At 33.0% G+C, this 18,957-nt stretch overlaps 3 protein-coding genes and 1 long non-coding RNA gene across 5 annotated transcripts in view; 3 read left to right on the top strand and 1 right to left on the bottom strand.

Moving 5' to 3' along the window:
• LOC102626669 (uncharacterized) overlaps window positions 1–18,957 on the bottom strand; it is a 160,017-nt gene that overhangs the window by 32,676 nt on the left and 108,384 nt on the right. The gene's annotated exons all lie outside the window — the stretch shown is intronic.
• Window positions 1–18,957, top strand: part of LOC102616865 (disease resistance protein RPV1-like) — a 160,119-nt gene that overhangs the window by 22,313 nt on the left and 118,849 nt on the right. The window lies entirely within an intron of this gene.
• On the top strand, window positions 3,307–4,342 carry LOC127900882 (disease resistance-like protein DSC1). Its single transcript, XM_052436223.1, has 2 exons — window positions 3,307–3,595; window positions 3,697–4,342. Exons 1-2 carry the CDS (start codon window positions 3,329–3,331, stop codon window positions 4,294–4,296), a joined length of 867 nt encoding a protein of 288 aa, XP_052292183.1. The 5' UTR covers window positions 3,307–3,328; the 3' UTR covers window positions 4,297–4,342.
• LOC127900897 (uncharacterized) lies at window positions 15,819–17,695 on the top strand. The gene is made up of 3 exons (XR_008052768.1): window positions 15,819–16,124; window positions 16,392–16,455; window positions 17,405–17,695. It is a non-coding gene; the product is annotated as an uncharacterized LOC127900897 (long non-coding RNA).

Consider the following 18,957-nt stretch of genomic DNA (forward strand, 5'->3'; position numbering starts at 1 on the left):
TTATTCAAAACGAACAAAGGGATTATATTTTACAATTTAGGAAATAACTATATTTAATAGAGATAATTTTGGGATATAGCATTTACTTTCTATTGAGACATTTTCATATATTAGATAAAAGTTACAAAAGTTTACGTAAGAAAAAAAAAAAGAAAATTAGACTTCACACGTTTAACAAATAACCCGAAGGAATATGAATAAGAATTATTTAAAAAAATGATAAATAAGGATAATTTTAAAATTAAATGCAATTAATGGAGAGATGATGACTGATAAGAAAAATTGGGGGGCAAAAATTAAAATATCAACCTACTACTCATGATTGATAGTCATGACCCACTCAATTTGAGAATTAAAAGCACAAAAGCCATGTGTTGAAAACTATTGTATGCATGGGGAAATTTCAGGTAAAAGTCTAAAAAGCACTGAAATTATCGTGCAGTGCACGGTGCTTGGACAATGAGATGAAATTGAAAAATTATCACGAAACTTCAAGGAAGAGTGCCAATAGTCTTACTCATAACGCCGTGTCTAACTCATAACATAGAGTAGGAGTTCTACGAAAGTAATGGAAGAGTGCCAATAGTCTTAAATCATAACGCCGTGCCTATAATTTCAACTGAAAAAATCCGTCAAGTCGAAAAATTAGGTGGGCATTTCAATAAGCCTTGAATATTCCATGAATCATTGTCCATGAAGCTTGGAAAATGAGATATCAGGTCAATATATGCTGCAGAGTCAGGCTCATTTTGGCTTAGCAATGGTTTTCATCTGATCACAATCTCTCTCTAATCAATTCAACTGCTTCTGTTGATTATGGCTTCTTTTTCTCGAAACAAGAAGTATGATGTTTTTGTTAGTTTCAGAGGAGAAGACACCCTCGACGACTTTACTAGCCATCTCTATTCAGCCCTGTCTCGACAAAATATCCAAACTTTCATTGATGACCAACTTAACAGAGGATATGAAATTTCAGAGTCACTTGTGAAAGCGATTAAAGCATCAGCCATTTCAGTTATCATTTTCTCTGAAGACTACGCTTCTTCCAGATGGTGTCTTGATGAACTTGCGGAGATCCTCGAGTGCAAGAAAGAGCATGCACAGATTTGTTACCGGTTTTCTATCGCGTTGATCCATCAGACGTGAGAAACCAAACAGGGAGTTTTGGGGATTCATTTTCAAAGCTTGAAGAAAGATTTGAGAAAAATTCGGAGAAGCTGCAGACATGGAGGAAGGGATTGAGAGAAGTGGCTGGTTTGTCTGGATTTCATTATCGTAGCATCAGGTGAAAAGTTACTTCTAATTTCTCATGCTAATATTTAGCACTGTAAATAAAATTCATGCAGCACTCTTAGTTAAATTTCCGGTTGCTAAACTACAATTTTATATTTTTTTAGGTATCAAATTCTACGCTTCTTGACTTCCCCACTTTTGAACCCCGATAATTATGAAAGAATTTTGACAGAATTAATAATAAAAGCCGGAGAATTTTACAATATAATTAAAATTAATGGTGGTCTGTCATTTTTTAAGAATTTTCAACCGCACAGACCTCCATCATAAAAAAAAAAGTCACACATATTCCTATAATTCAAGAGTTATTAATTTATAGGGAGATTGTAGTGGTATATATTAATTTCAATTGGAAAACTAGTAATCTCCCTTATTTCATATTTGATGCAAATCCCTCCTATTTGAAGTTACTGCTGCTAATTTTATGTATTTGGCAGGCCTGAATCAGAACTTATAAACGAAGTTGTTAATAACATTTTGAAGAGACTGCTGGAAGAAGTGTTTCGGCCGCGTGATAACAAAAGCCAGCTGGTTGGAGTAGAATCAAGAGTTGAGGAAATTGAATCTCTACTAAGTGTTGAGTCGAAAGATGTTTACGCTTTAGGATTTGGGGCATCGGTGGTATAGGCAAAACAACAATCGCTAGAGCTACTTTCGACAAAATCTCTAGATATTTTGAAGGTTCTTGCTTCCTTGAAAATGTTAGAGGAGAGTCATAAAGAACTGGAGGATTAGCTTGCTTGCGACAAAAATTCTTTCAAATTTATTGAAGGATGAAAATGCGATTCCTGGTAATGACCTCAATTCTAGAAGGCTCAGCTGCATGAAGGTTCTGATTGTTTTTGATGATGTGACTTGCTTCAGCCAATTAGAATCTATAATTGGAAGTCTTGATTGGTTGATGCCTGTGAGTCGAACAATAATAACCACCAGAAATAAACAAGTGCTTAGAAATTGGGGGGTGAGGAAAATATGTGAGATGGAGGCATTAGAATATCATCACGCTCTTGAGCTTTTTAGTCGACATGCCTTCAAACAAAACCATCCTGATGTTGGTTATGCGGAACTTTCAAGTAAGGCAATGAAATATGCTCAAGGTGTTCCTTTAGCTCTTAAAGTTTTGGGTTGCTTTCTATATGAAAGGGAAAAAGAAGTCTGGGAAAGTGCAATAAATAAATTGCAAAGAATCCTCCATCCAAGTATTCTAGAGGTATTAAAAATAAGTTATGATGGTTTGGACAATAAAGAGAAAAATATTTTTCTTGATGTTGCTTGTTTCTTTCAAGGTGAGGATGTAAATCTAGTAATGAAATTTCTTAATGCAAGTGGCTGCTACCCAGAAATAGGAATAAGTGTTCTCGTTGATAAGTCTCTTATTGTCATATCAAATAACAACAAGATAACTATGCATGATTTGCTACAAGAATTGGGTAGGGATATTGTCAGTCAAGAATCAAATGATCCTGGAAACCGCAGTCGGTTGTGGCATCACGAGGATATCTACGAAGTTCTTACATATAATATGGTAAGCAATTTGCTGTGGATTATAACTTTGGAATATTCTAGCATTTACAAACTTGATATGGATATATTTATATACTCTCGAATTGATGAATCTAGAATGAATAGAAGAGTGGCAATGATTAGAAAAAAACAATAGTGGTTATAAACAATAATGTTTATATTGTCAATTTGTATTGTATCACATGCGTAAATTTCATGTTTAGTATTACTTGTATTATATGCAATTAAGAGTTTCACTGCCTAGCAATAACTATATAAACATGAATTACTGAAATTTGATTCGAGCAATGATAAAAAATTCCACTCCAATCCCACCTCAATTTCACACAAGAGTGAAAAAAAAGTTGAATTAATAACTAAGTTACCCCTTGTTGTGAATCAATGCCAAACATGCCCCCAAAATTTGTCTTGGTGGGGTTGAGGTGCAATTCATTGGTGGGATATAAATATTATTTTTCATTTTTTTATTGATTTTTAGGAGACTGAAAAAGTTGAGGGCATCTGTTTGAATATGTCCAAAGTGAAAGAAATCCGTCTAAATCCCAATGCATTCACAAAGATGCGGAAATTCAGATTTTTAAAATTCTATAGCTCGTCATTCAATGGAGAGAACAAATGTAAGGTGTCTTATCTGCAAGACCCTAGATTTACTGAAGTGAAGTATCTCCACTGGCATGGATATCCATTGAAGTCATTGCCTTCAAACATTGGTGCAGAGAAGCTTGTGTTTCTTGAAATGCCTAATAGCAGCATTGAACAACTTTGGGATGATATGAAGGTATGTATAACTTAATACATTATGTGTGCAATCTTTCAATAATAACGTTAAATTATCATACATGGCAATGATTCCTCTTGGCCTCTTTTTTGACCAAGCAGCATCGTGGTAAATTAAACCAGACAATCCATGCTGCCTGCAAGATGCTAATTGCCAAAACTCCAAACCCCACGTTGATTCCACATCTAAACAAGCTAGTTATCTTGAATCTAAGAGGTAGCAAAAGCCTGAAAAATCTTCCAGCTGGAATATTTAATTTGGAATTTCTTACAACACTTGATCTTTCGGGGTGCTCAAAACTTAAGAGGCTTCCAGAGATCTCATCTAGTAATACAAGCTGCCTATTTTTAAGTCGAACTGCAATTGAAGAACTGCCTTCATCAATTGAGCTTCTAATTAGGCTGGGGTACTTGGACCTTTCAGACTGTAAAAGGCTTAAGAGTCTCCCAAGCAGCCTATGTAAGTTGAAATCTCTTGAAATTCTTGATCTCAGTGGTTGCTCAAATCTTCAGAGATTGTCCGAATGTCTTGGCCAGTTGTCCTCTCTAGGAACATTGCTTCTAGAGAAAACCAATATTGAGAGAATACCAGAAAGCACCATCCAAATTTCTGTGTTGACTTACCTCCGCTTAAGCTATTGTGAGAGGCTTCAATCCGTACCAAAAGCGTCCATCCCTTATACGATGGTTAGATGCCGATAATTGCACATCGCTGCAATCATTATCAGGTTTATTCCCAAGCTCTGAATTTTATATATAAGCAGTGTTTTCTGACTAGAGCAATAATTTTAAATCGGATGGTAATTCTACAGCAGGAATTGTTGAAGATATAATTTTTTTTTGAGTTATGATTTTTTTTTTTTACCAGATTGATTTTCACATGAATGGAGGTCATATCTTACTACTCGGGAATGAAATTCCAAAGTGGTTTGTGTTTCAAAGTGTGGGATCTTTTGTAACCTTGGAGATGCCACCAGATTCCTCCAACAATAACCGAGTACTGTTAGAAAATTGGTGGGTGAAGCAGACACACAGCTAAAATAAAATTGGAAGAAAAATAAAGAATAAGCACAAAAGAGGACACCGGAAATTACGTGGTTCGGTTTTTAACCTACGTCCACGGGCAAAACAGAAAAAAAAATATTTTACTAGTGAAAAGAAGTTACAAGTATTGTAGTATTTTAGCTCACTTCCCAAAACCCCAATACACCCAAACTCTCAAATCACTATAACTCTTAAAAACCCTCTCTAAATAAAGAAAAGAACTGAAGAACTCGATGATTTACAAATGAAGGGAGCCAGCGTTTTTATAGCCAAAATTGGCTACTGTTCATTTAATATTTAATTATTATTTTTATTTTATTAATTTTTCTTTTCTTTTCCTTCTTCCGGCCGGCATCTCTTTTTCTTCTCTATTTCTTCTTTTTCCTTATTTTCTTTGGGCGGCACCAAATTTTTCTTCTTTTGTTTTCTTTGATTCAAAGAATGCAGCAACAGCCGTATTCACAGCAGGGAAAAGTGGTGGGCACCACCTTCTAGAAAAGGTGGTGCTATTTTCCACAAGTACTACTGGGCTTTGCATTTAGTGCTATTGTAGCATTTTCAGATTGTCATGTAGATAATGACAGATGGTTTTCATTTTCTTGTGAATTCAAAGTGAAAACCGAAGATTGTGATCCGCAAGTCACACGGAGATTTCTGAAGCGCCTTGCTTACGTAGAATCAGATCACTTACTTTTAGGGTACTATTTTTTCACTGAGGCAGTCCGCTTCTTTTTTGATGATTTTGATCGTTTTCCACCTTTAGAGTGCGAGCAGATGTTTCAACTGTTACTAATAAGACTACGATTTTCAAGAATGTAATTTTATTTTTTTCTCTTTTGCTAATCAAAAGCCAAGATCAGTCTTGGAACAAAACATGCATGCAATAATTTTCGAGGGACGTGGTGCATGTAACACAAATTCACACTAGAGTATTAGTAGTAATTTATATTTACAAAACTGACTTGTAAGGAAAGGATTGAAGATGCCAGTGAACTTATGTTTCTATTTAGATTATTGTATCTTTTTCATGTATAAAATTGGATCTTATCATTCTCATATCATTAACATAAGTGGAGAATGTTAATACCTCTACCAGTGTTTCATCCACAGATTTCTTATTTGCATAGATGGATAGTAAAATGTTCCTCAGTGTTCCCCTGCAGCACCAATATATACACATCATAGAGTTTTTTAATTTTTGACTCCAGTGTTTTAGGATAATGAACGAAGGACTGAATAGAGAGAAGAGAAAATACCTTTGTTTCACATCCTCAAAGATTGCATCTGCAATTGGCCTTTGCTTCAACAAAGGATCAATCAACCAAAGCAATGGAAACAATAGCTTGACTCTCCAATCATCAAGAATGCCTTGTAGTTTATGCCGCCAGCATAATTCAACAGAACAAGCCCTTTAACAAGTATTTGTATGTATGTATGATCATTCATTCTCAATCAACCACCAAACTGATGTCAACAAAGCCATGAGGATTGTCTCACAAGTCTTTCATTTTCCCTCTCTTTTGGCCGGAGACCAGTAAACCATTTGAATATGGATGTGCAAACCAGTAAATAAATCATGAAGTTACACTAGTCTGCTTTCACACTCATTCGGAATATAATTGACACTTACTGCAGGTATGGTGTATAAATTATACTAAAGTGAAGGCTGGATCAATAAGAAATTCAAAATGTTTCATCACATTTTGGGCTTGATGATGCCAAAGAAAGACCATACCAATTATCACGAACGGTAAAATGTGAACAAGAACAATCATACATTCAAGAAAGCAGAGAAGTATCATTAAAATAAAGTATTCTTCTCACTATTCTATATTGTTGGAAAGTGGACCAAAATAAAAAAGAAACCATATATGGAACGTCACAACAAGAATATTTGTGCGTTTGGAGATCATAGGATATTGGGAAGACATCGGCAGAAAAGTACAATTTTTTTTTTTTTTGGGGGGAAAGGAACAGAGAAGTGCAAGTTAAAAAGGGGAAAAAATGAAAACAGAGAGATGAAAAGGAATGCAATCTAATTAATCATCTAAGGAGGCTACTATGCTACATTTAGCCATTGGTTGAATAGGCAGCTTGTCTTCTAGTACAACTTTAAATTTACCAAGATTGAGAATTTTCCTTCTGAAGAAAAGTAATTTCTATAGCAGCTATTACCATCCTCATCCCAACGGTAAGCAGCTCCATACTAAGGAAAGAGTGAAATAGGTGTGCTTTACTTATAGAAGCCCGTTCCTGTCCAGAGTGATTAGTAAGTTGTTTCACCATGACCCCCATTATGGTGACTGGAAAAAGAAAAAATATATATATATTTGCCCAACACAGGAGTAGCACCCAAAAAGTCCTACTTAAGAGGCTTCATACCCTGCACAAATTGGAAAGTTTTTTAAAATTTTCATGTTCCAAATGAAGATTGCCCATTAAAAAATTACACACATAATGTATGTAAAGCAATTAAAACAGAAAAACAAGGATAACCCAGAAACAATCCAACCATCAATAGCATAAAACTTTTGCAATTCTGGTAAAGTGAATGAGAAGCAGAACATACATTTCACGTAATAATGAAGATACATCTTTTAATCAGTTTTTGCTCTTGCTTTACTCATAATGCAGATATGTATCTTCAAAAATTATATCATACATTTCTCTTATCAATGGGGCAGGTTGCTGTTGAACATTATTCATAAACAAAGAGCCAAATATGCTTTAAAGCTACTTGCAAATATGCCATCAGGCATTGAGACAGAGTGACAGACACTCGACAACAAAAACAGACTTATCAGCACTTAACAACACAAAAGTAAAAAAGCAAATACTGTTACTCAAGTATTATATTTGTTGCACAAATAGGAAAGAAGATACCAATTGTCATTGGTGCTGTAATTGCAAGACAAGAACAATGGCTGATAATTCCAGCGATGCTTGTACGACGGAAAGTTTATATTTTTCCTTCCGAAGCAGGAATTGAGCGGCCAACGCCATCATCAATTTCAATTTCCCTCTCTGTGTATGCGATGATGAAAGCAACTAGTAACACATTCTTATAGCAGGCCCAGCCCAATTCAGCCCAGTCCAGCAAGCGAGCAATGTTATTGTTTTATTATTTTTGAACTCGTGGTGGCTCTGTATCATTTGCAAATTATTTGCAAAATACTCTTATAAGGGAGAGGGATATATTTTATGCTGTAATATTTTCAAAATAAATGGTGCTTTAAAAATGGGTCCGACTGTAAAGATATGTCTAATTAAACAGTGTCATATATAATAAAAACGTATCCTTTTATTTAAAGATGCATCTATTTATGTGCAATAACCTTTTATTTCATATAAACATAAACGTGGTCAAAATGTAAGTCGTGCAGTAATGCGTGTCGTGGCCCAACCTCAATTGATCAGAAGCTGAACTACATGAAATCCTATGGATACGTGATAATCAAAGCAAAGCTTCGTACTGGTAACACATTCTTATAGCAGGCCCAGCCCAATCAGCTCGATCCAGCCGAGTCGAGCAAGTGAGCAATGTTATTATTTTAATATTTTTGCCTCACTGTGTACTATTTGCAAAATACTCATGTCAGTGAGAGAATATATTTTATACTGGAATATTTTCAAAATAAATGGAGCTTTAATTAAGTGTTTGATTGTAAAGATATGTCTAATTAAACAGTGTCAAATATAATAAAAATATATTCTTCTATTAAAAGATGCATTGATTCATGGTTTTATACTTCAATTTGAAATGGTGATGGTTTATTTTGGACCAGTGATGATCTAATTCAAATTTTAATTTAATAACCATAAATGAAAGTGTATCATGAAAAGTAACAATCCAAATAAAAGAGTACATAATTATCTATAAATAGAAGTCAGGACCTTTCTGTGATCCATCTAATCTTCAAGACCTTTCTGTGATCCATCTAATCTTTCTATCGTACTCTTTTTTTCTCTAGAAAAACTACATTTGTAATGTGTCTCGAAGCACCATGAATTCTTATCTATATTTCAATTAAAATAAGAGTGAAAATGTTCGCACCCCTTCATTATTCTTATAAAATCCTATTTCAAATAAAATTACAGTTAAGGGCAAAGAAGAAATAAACACATGTAGGATTTTTTTTCCTCAACAAATTACTTACCTTAATAATCAATCTTTTTTTTAATTTCCTACCTATTATTTCTTATCTAACTGAGATAAATTGTATAAATTTGGAATAATCTATTTTCTTTTCCTATTTCTTATCGATTAAATATTTTTGTACTCAAGATTGCTTTCAAACTACAATCTAAAATATGTGTTATTAAACTAATGATTAGCATTCAAACTTTATCACCTAAAAAACTTTTTAATTTGTATGTAGGATAACAATAAGATTGTAAAAGAGATGAAAAATAGCACAATACTACTTTGAGTTTTAACAATAAAAGAAGATTAAATGAAAAACCAAAAGAGTGTCTTTGAAAATAAAAGGAAATTTTTGGAAATAAAATAAATATAACTGAAAAAAGGTTTGATGAGGAGACTAGAGGGGTGCCAATAGTCCAACTTTTAAAAGAAAGTTTTATCAATTATTGCTCCCTTTTTCTGCAATTATTATTCCCCATAAATATTTCTCCAACATTTTATTTCATATATTTACTCCTACTACACTCTAACAAAGGACACCTTTTGGACTACATCAGTTTCTAGATGCATTTTATTAATAAATTAAATAAAGGCACCATCCATTGTTAAATTTTTCTAAATAACCACTTTCTGTCAGCTCTCTTAAAATTTATTAAGGAATATATGTTGAAGACCATTTCATCTTTAGTATTGTGTAAATGTATAAAAATACATTTTACACTTTGAAATTTAAAATGACCTTCTTTTAGCATAAAATTTTAAAACAAATGCCGCTAACTAAGGGACAAATTTTAGAATACATGATCAGTACCATGTCAGCCATATAAAAAGTAAATCATATTATAATATATGTGCACTTATTTTGAAAAACTATCAAGTAAATGATGGTTATATTGAATCTAAGTAAGTGCATATCATACATGACACAACCCGTGTTAACATATATGTTTGCATAATGTTAATTTTGATGATAACGAATAAAATTAAGAATAATTAATCTTTTAAGCTCAAATTATTTTTTATACATTTTAAATAAATCATTATTTTCATATTTTAAAGGTTTTATATTTAATGGAAAAATGATTTTATGAAATTAGTTGTTTTTCAAGTTTATGATTTAATTGAAAGAGTTTTGAAAACTTTGAAATCAACAAGTATTGCTTGAAATTTTGGAGAATGACTTATTTGAAAAGTTTCATAGCATTTTGGGCCGTATCATAATTTTAGAAAGTTTTGAGAATAGCAAGCATTATTTAGAGATTCTGAAATTGGACCTATTAGTAAAATAATATAACATTTTGGGCCATAATACAGTTTTATAAAGTTTTGAGATCAAACTATAATTTTGGAAAACAGTGCATTGTACCGGTTACTGTAGCAAGCGGCTAACTGGATGTGACAAACGGCTAGCCAGATTTTGGGCAGTAAGCTTTTGGAATGAAAGCGGCTATCCGGATTTCTAAAGCGGCTAAACGAATTTAAAAAACGGCTAACTGGATATGAAAAACGGCATGCTGGATATTCTGAAATTTAAATTTTTTCTATAACGGTAACATAAAAGCGGCTAACCGGATTCCATAAATGGTAAGCCGGTTATCACCAAAATGTGCATAACGACTAGTTTTTGAGTTCAAACTATATAAACTCAAATCCAATTCATTTTTGGTAATCTTGGCAAGCATAAACAAGTGCACACAACATATATTGAGCTTCAATTTCGTAAATCATCATTTATTAAAATATCTTTGTTCTTCAATTTGTATATCAACTCTTTGAGAGAGTTTTTGTTGTAATTTTCAATTCCTCATCAAATTTGTGAGTGTTTAAGTGTGTGAGACACTTGAGTGAAGAGATTGGGAGATAATCTCTTTGTTGTAAAGATTCATTGACACCTTGGAAGTCAATTGTAAGCTTTTGAAGCCTTGGAAGGCTTAGATAGTGAAATCCTCAAGCTTGGGTTGCCTGGAGGCGTGGACGTAGGTGGTGATTGCCGAACCACGTAAAAATCCTTGAATTTGCTTTCTCTTCCCTTACTCTTTTATTATTGTACTTTCATTGAAATTATTGTTTTCGAATTTTTTAAGGCATTAGATTGGATTGTTGTGTGGTTTAATTAGGATAAGTTTTAAAAACCCAATTCACCCCCCTCTTGGGTTGCATAACTTGTATTTCAACCCGACCCAACCTCTCTATCAGATTTGAGGTGAATCTTGTGATCTTATATCTAAAGCTTGTGACATAAATTTAATTCATGAATACATAACACTAGCCTCGGCCTTTGTTATAAACAAGTAATAACATATGTACCTCATTCAAAAATATATTCAAAACTTGTGTAGTTCACATCTTACTGTACATACTATACTTTAGATATATACATATAAACACAAACGTGCTTGAAATATAAGTCATGTAGTAATGCGCGTTGTGGCCCAACCTCAACTGATTAGAAGCTGAACTGTACGAAATCCTATGAAAATCTTAAAGAAATGGGATAAATAGGAAAATAATATACTTGTGGCTAAATGAATGGATATAATTGTGTGTGTGTGTGTGTGTGTGTGTATCTATAAATAAATTAGTGCTCTAGTGCTTGTACATAATTGTACGACATAACTTCACACTGAACACGTTACACAAGCAAATATGAAATCATACATACATACATACATACATACATACATACATACATACATACATATATATATATATATGATAAAACTGCACCAAATAATATGTAGGAGAAATAACTCTCAACATTTATTGGAATCATCATTGCACAAGTAAAGTGGGGGAAAATCTCTCAATAAATATAGGGTTCGTTGGAGCTCCTATAGATTCCTTAATTCTTGGATTTCTCCTAAAATATAGGGTTCAAAAATTAATTGTTAGAACTGATATAAAAACTTATACATATGACATAAACTAAATCATAATTGTTCAAATTTCTTAAATACATTACCTACTGAGTTACTGGATATAGATATAACTATCCAATTCTCTTTCCTATAATATTTCCTCTTAATTACTCTTTTCAAAATCATTTCTGACTCTCGGTTTTTCTTTTCTTTATTTTTTCTTCTTCATCTTTTGTTCTTCTGTTCTTCATCTTTTCTTCTTTTGTTCTTTTCCTCTTCTCTTTTCCTTTTGTTTTCTTCCCTTCTCACCTTTTCCCTTCTTTTTCTTTTCTCTTTGAATTGCTTTGTTTTAGTTTGATTCATGAAAATGGTGACAGCTTTATACATTGCCTCCAATCATGCATGACAAGCACATAGGTGAAGCATGCATGTGCTTTGCTTTAAGCTGACAGCTTGCTAATTAGCCACATGTGCGTCACAATATATGTATTAATTGATTGTATTATTTTTAATATATTATATCATTTCTTTTAATGAAGGATGTAGCCAACAATTTTATCCAGCTAAACATGTTCTTTGACATATAATACAGTTAATGGTCCAACAACTCATAAGTAGTTGAAATTAAATTATTTTTTAACAATTTTACTTTTCTCTCAATTTTAAAATACTTTAAAAGATTTTCAAACATCAGATGCAGTGGTATATAATTGAAGCCTAATCCAACATAGAAAGATTAAATAAAATTAATTTTCATCACTACGCAAGAGACTTGAAAAGACATTAAGGTAGCGTTTATTTTTAATTTAAAGTATGAATAGGTTAGAATTTGATTAAAATTTGAATGGTTTTGAATATAAATGTTTCAATAACATATTTATTTTTTTAATATATAAAAATTAAGTGGCATCTTGTTTGCTTTTATAAAGAAAACACATTAAATGTAGTTATTTAACATTTATGTCCTTATAAGTCAAAACGAATAAAAGGGATTAGGTTTCGTAGTTTATGAAATAACTATATTGAATTGAAATATTTTTAGGATATAGTATTTATTTTCTGGGTAAAAGCTCATTGTCCCTGTATTTTAAGATTAGTATCCATTTAGTCCCTGTATTTTTAAAAATGTCTCGAAACATCCCTGCCATCAAAGTATTGATACCCCTACCGTTACTTTTTATTTATTTTGGCTTACTTTTATAATATTACCCTTTTATAATAATTTTTTTGTGTGGACATTAATAAAAAGAAAATAATTAAATTACCAATTTAACCCTAAAAAATTATATTAATTTTTAATTGTCAAAAATTGTATGCAAACTACCAAGTGTGCAAATGGTGCTTGCAAAAAAATTAATATATATATTTTTATTTTCTAGGGTTAAATTGGTAATTTAATTATTTTCTTTTTATTAATGTCCAAAAAAAATTATTATAAAAGGGCAATATTATAAAAGTAAACCAAAATAAATAAAAAGTAACGGTAGGGGTATCATACTTTAACGACAGAGATGTTTTGAAATATTTTTAAAAATACAGGAATTAAATAGACACTAATTTTAAAATACAGGTATTAAATGAGTTTTTACCCATAGAATATTTAATCAAACATGGAAAAGTAATCGAAATTGAAAAATCTATACAGACAGGGAAATTCTCCTTTTGGCATCAATGGGTCTACATAATTTATTTTGCATCAATTATGCACCATCACATTCTTCAACTGCTTTCAATTATTTATGCTCCAATAACTGCGAATTGTTCTTTTCAGTGCAATCAACTTGCAACTCCCCTAATCGCCAAAAAACTTACAACTTCCCTTTCATAAATAGTAGTGCCCATTTCCCCAGTAGTCTCGCATTAACGTTTAAACATGATTATCAAACACTTGGTTTAGTGGTGACCCTTTATTTTTAAGGTCAAAAGTTACCTAATCTTTTCATATAGATATGGGAGTAGATTTTTTCGTTTTTCTCCCAATTTCACAGTAATTAGCTAGTAAACCCCTCTAACATTAGAGGAGAGTTGAGAAGTTATGGATCGAATTTCTAATTGATTACATTAAAAATGGTTCCGTTAATTTCCATCAAACTTATTTTTATAATATCAATACACTAAGGGCGTGTTTGGCGCCCGCATAACACTGTATTAGAACCCCATATTGTATTAAGATATTACAATAAAATGTTTGGCTGCTATGCGGTATTGCATAAAAAAAAAATTAGTGCAGCAAAACCCGTATAATGGAACCTAGCGTGAGTGTCGAGTTGATTTGATTTAATTTTTATTTAACAGATTATATATTTAAAAAATAGTGAAAAAATAAATGTTATACTACTAAAAATTTAAGGTCATAAGCTCAAATCTTTATGAAAAATGATGATATATTTTTTAACATTTATATTACAACAATAATGTTAAATTTTCAAAATTTAAGACTTTTATATTCAATATTTTTCTAAGTATTAAATATTAATAAATATTATTTTCTAAATATGTAATTTAAATTAATCAGCAAAGGAATTAATACAGTACAATGCAACACCAAACATAGTGTAGCTAAAAATTAATACAGTATAATGTACCATCAAATATTGTACAATATTATTATAATATAGTGTTAATGCAATACAATATAATACAATAAACCTGTATTAAAGTAATGTAATACAACGTAATACAATACAATGTGTCAAACACACCCTAATTGTATTGCAGTATCTAAAAAAAAAGATAATTAGACTGTTTTAATCATGATTATCTAACATTAGATTGAATTAAAAGAGTATTAGAATTAATACAAGAGTGACAATGATCGGAAAAAACAATAGTGGTTAGGTGACGTAGCAATAAATTATAAATGCGATTGACAACTTGCATAACCGTTTTCAAGCATAATTGATATATAAATTTGTATAGTACACATACACAATTTTTATTTTAAGTATTACTTGTGCTATTATTTTTCTTTGTGCATTTGCAATTAAGAGTTTAACTGCCTAGCAATAACAATAAACATGAATAATTGAAATTTAATTTGAGTAATGATGGAGAACCCCACTCCAATCTGGCATAGACTCCACACAAGGACAAATTAAAGTTGAATTAATAACTAAGCTACCTTTAATTGTGAATGAGTGACAAACTTGCCCCAAAAATTTGTCTTGGTGGGGCTGAAGTGTTATTCACTAGTGGAATATAAATATCATTTTTCATTTGATGTTAACTTTATTGATTTTTCTATTTATTTTTAGGGGACAAAAAAAATTGAGGGCATCTGTTTGGATATGTCAAAAGTAAAAGAGATCCATCTAAATTCCAATACTTTCGCAAAAATGCGTAAATTGAGATTTTTAAAATTCTATAGTTCATCATTCAATGGGGAGAACAAATGCAAGGTGTCTCATTTGCAAGACCTCAGATTTGCTGAAGTGAAATATCTTCTCTGGCATGGATATCCGTTGAAGTCATTGCCTTCAAACCATAGTGCAGAGAAGCTTGTGTTTCTTGAAGTGCCTAATAGCGACATTGAACAAATTTGGAATGGTGTGAAGGTATGTTTATCTTAATATATATGTGCAATATTTCAATAAGAACATTAAATTATCATGCATAGTAATGATTTTATCTTTGCCTCTTTTTTGACCGAGAGCATTATAGTAAGGTAAACCAGCTAATCCATGCTGCCTGCAAGAAGCTAATTGCCAAAACTCTAAACCCCACGTTGAGGGAATTGTGATGAAACAAAAACATACTAGTGAGATGTTTAAGCAAATGGATTCACAACACAAAGTGCGCAACGGGGTGAGTGGGATGTTTTCATTGATATGAGTTCTATTTATATTGAAATATAAATAAATAAAATTATTTATATTTCAAGTATCTATATGTAACATATGTGAATTTAAAATAAAATGAGGCGGTTAAGGATTTTATTAATAAACAAAAGAAGAAGCTGGAAAAAACAGAGCAAAAACAGAAGCCACACGTGTGTGAGAGAGTGAGAGACAGAAGCCGTCAACCCGACCCGAAAACCCGACCCGGAACCCGCGACATTGACCCGGACATAACTCCCATTTCCGGCCACCGTTTTGGCCGAGCTTGGTACCAATCTAAAGCTTAGAAGCCGACCGTCGTTCCCCTGCCATCCTAGCCGCCGAAACCCAACCGGAACGCCCGCGACTGTTTCACTTTACTCCACCGGGATTTTCGCCAGTTTTGGGTGACACCACCAGTTGGATTTTGTTCCTCATGACTCCCTCTTCCATTTCCGACCATCCATAGGCACCGAGAGTCACTGTTTTGCCGCCGGTCGATTGTTGGAATTCACGGCTGCCGTGCCGAGCTAGATTCCGGCGTCTTTGCCGCGCGTTGGAGCTCACCGCCGGTACCATTGAACTCAGCGTGATTGGAACTTTCAGATTTGAGCTTCCTAGCCAGCGTTGACCAATTTTCGGTGACCGTTGACCAGCAAGGGCATTTTGGTAATTTCACACTATGAGAGCAATTTTGTAATTTCTGAGCCTGTGGATATTTTAGTAATTCCTAGAATTGAGGATTGGGTGTAATTAAGATTCCGAGGGTAATTCGGTGATTTACGATTTCGGAGCATGTTAATGATCTACGGACTCAAGGGTATTTTAGTAATTTTATGGACACGGGAGTTGTCAATTATGGATAGATGTTCGTTCGAGTTTATTGCATAAAATTTAGTCATAATTCCGATTTACGGAGTCGTTTCCTTGATTTAGGAGGATCCGCGAGCAAGAACCGGTCCGCAGACGTGGACGATAACCAACCGTGAACACCGTCACTGTGAGTGGAATATACAAAATCTATTTTCATAGTTAATTATGATACTAAAGCATGTTTGCAAAATAAGTATTTTAAATGTTCTGATTTAATGATTTCCTTGAAATGGATTTTATACACGCATTGATATTATATTAAAATGTTTGATTAATGATTTTGCGTATCGACTTTGAATAAGCATTATAGTATTTTAAAGATGAGAAAAGTGGATTCAAATGTGGTATGATTTAAAGTATGGTTAAAATGTATGTGAATATGAGTATAATGATTTTTTTTGAAATCATTAGACAGTACCCTTATCCTCCAGATACATGTCATACAAATGAGATGAGAGGCCTTTGGGGCCCGTTTGAACACACATAGAGGCTTTGGGCCGTGTGTTTGGGCGCTTTTACCTTTTGGGGGCATATGCATGCGGTATGATGATTACAAAGATACAAATATGAGATACAGACATATATTGAGATACAGATGAGATACAGGCCTTTGGGGCCCGTCTGAGTACACACATAGGCTTTGGGCCGTGTGCTGGGGCGCTTTTGTCCTTTGGGGACTAGATTATGCATGCACAGATATGATGAGATATGAGATGGTATTTCCCTGTCTATCCATGTAACTCCGGGGCGTGACGATACCCAGATAGTATGTTATTGCCCGTCCGTTGAGGTCCGGATATGACGAGATTATTTCCCTGGGTACTTGTTTGGTGATGATTTTCATATTTGTGAATTCTATATGATATTGTGATATTATTTCCATGGTTAGTAATATGATTTAAATGTTTAATGATTTATTATTGGTTTCTCGCTTCTGGTTTAATGAAATCGTGTTTGGAAATGATATGATTATTTCTTTTAAAGTAAGAATTAATTTTCAAAACTACTATCCACTCACTGATCTCATTGAGTTTTAAACTCACCCCGTTTTTATTACATTTTTCCCCCCTCACCAGGAGATTGCAGGTACACCAGACCGACCCAGCGACTGTAAATATATTTTGAGTCTTGGCCACGTGATGGTGTTAGAAGATATAGATGTTTTTGTTAGGACATCTTGGTCATCTTGTTCTTTTGGTATTGTATAATTTTGTTATATTATTCTTTTGGGATTAAGAATAAATTGATATATTAATATTAGTTATAATATTATCTTTTGAGACTCTGGAGATATAAAACTCAGTATTTTGGTTGAGGATGTTGATCACTGGAGTTTGTTGTATATTGAATTGTATTGGGAGTGTTATATTCATATTTATAGATTGGGAGTGTTATATATATAAAGGAGACTCTGTCGAATTTTTGGCAGAATCTTTACTAATAGAATTTTTATCAAGTCCGTTTTGATGAGACTAGATAGACTCGCCTGGGGGGATTCGGGGCCGGTCGTTTCACTATACCAATTCCATATTTTGAATGGTGCCTTTGATTCCATAGTTGATATGGTATCGTCTATGGGTGGAATTTATATTTATAACACTGACTTGTAAGGAAAGGATTGAAGATGCCTGTGAAATTATATTTCGATTTAGATTATTGTATCTTTTTCATGTATAAAATTGGATCGTATCATTCACATATCGTTAACATGAGCAATATGGATTACTAAATCAATATTGTTCTTTTTTATTGTGCTGAATTTGACTTTTTATTGAATAATTTGATACATGTCATGAATCAATATGGAGCTTCTACAACTTGTCAGGGATCAGTTTCTCCTACATTCTTTTCGGCGCCAAAAGATATTCAAGCGGTTGAATAAGACTTCTTATTTGCATAGATGGACAGTAAAATGTTCCTCAGGTATAGAGATTGATGGCATCAATTGCACTGGGTTCGGCCCTGGGGGGTCTGTCACAATCCAAACAAATGCATCGAGTGCACCTTCATCATTGGCGGGTTCTCGTATGATCGGCAATTTTTAGGTCAATTCATGAATTCTGAGTAGCCATTTTTGTAAGAGTTTAAAATGGCACATAAGTGGAGAATATTAATACCTCTACCAGTGTTTCATCCACAGATTTCTTATTTGCATAGATGGACGGTAAAATGTGCCTCAGTGTTTCCCTATAGCACCAATATATACACATCATAGAATTTTGTGTCTTGTGTAATAAATTTTGTGTTATTTTATTACATATAATATTATTCTACGGAATGCGGGAAGAAAAAATGTGGGGTCGATTTATTGTAAGCCCCAAATTCAACCGAAGATCCAAGCGCAAGTTTCAAACTAAACCAACCCAAAGTTTGGGCAACAGTCCAACGCAACCCAACTAAAATCATTTTAATTTGATTTTAGTTTGGGTTGACTTAGGCTTTGATAAATTCACATGTTGTATACCATAATTAAAATAAAGTATCATTTGTCATATATTTTATACATTAAACACATAGTGAAGGAAAAAAGTTTCAAAAATTCAGTGGCGGCAAACGTCCTCTCAGGAATCTTTGTGGGCAACGCATACGTGGTATCTTCACTAATAAGTGTTGAATCTTTAGCTTCAAA

Source organism: Citrus sinensis, chromosome 3 (genome assembly GCF_022201045.2).
Source record: "Citrus sinensis cultivar Valencia sweet orange chromosome 3, DVS_A1.0, whole genome shotgun sequence".
Classification (NCBI taxonomy): domain Eukaryota; kingdom Viridiplantae; phylum Streptophyta; class Magnoliopsida; order Sapindales; family Rutaceae; genus Citrus; species Citrus sinensis.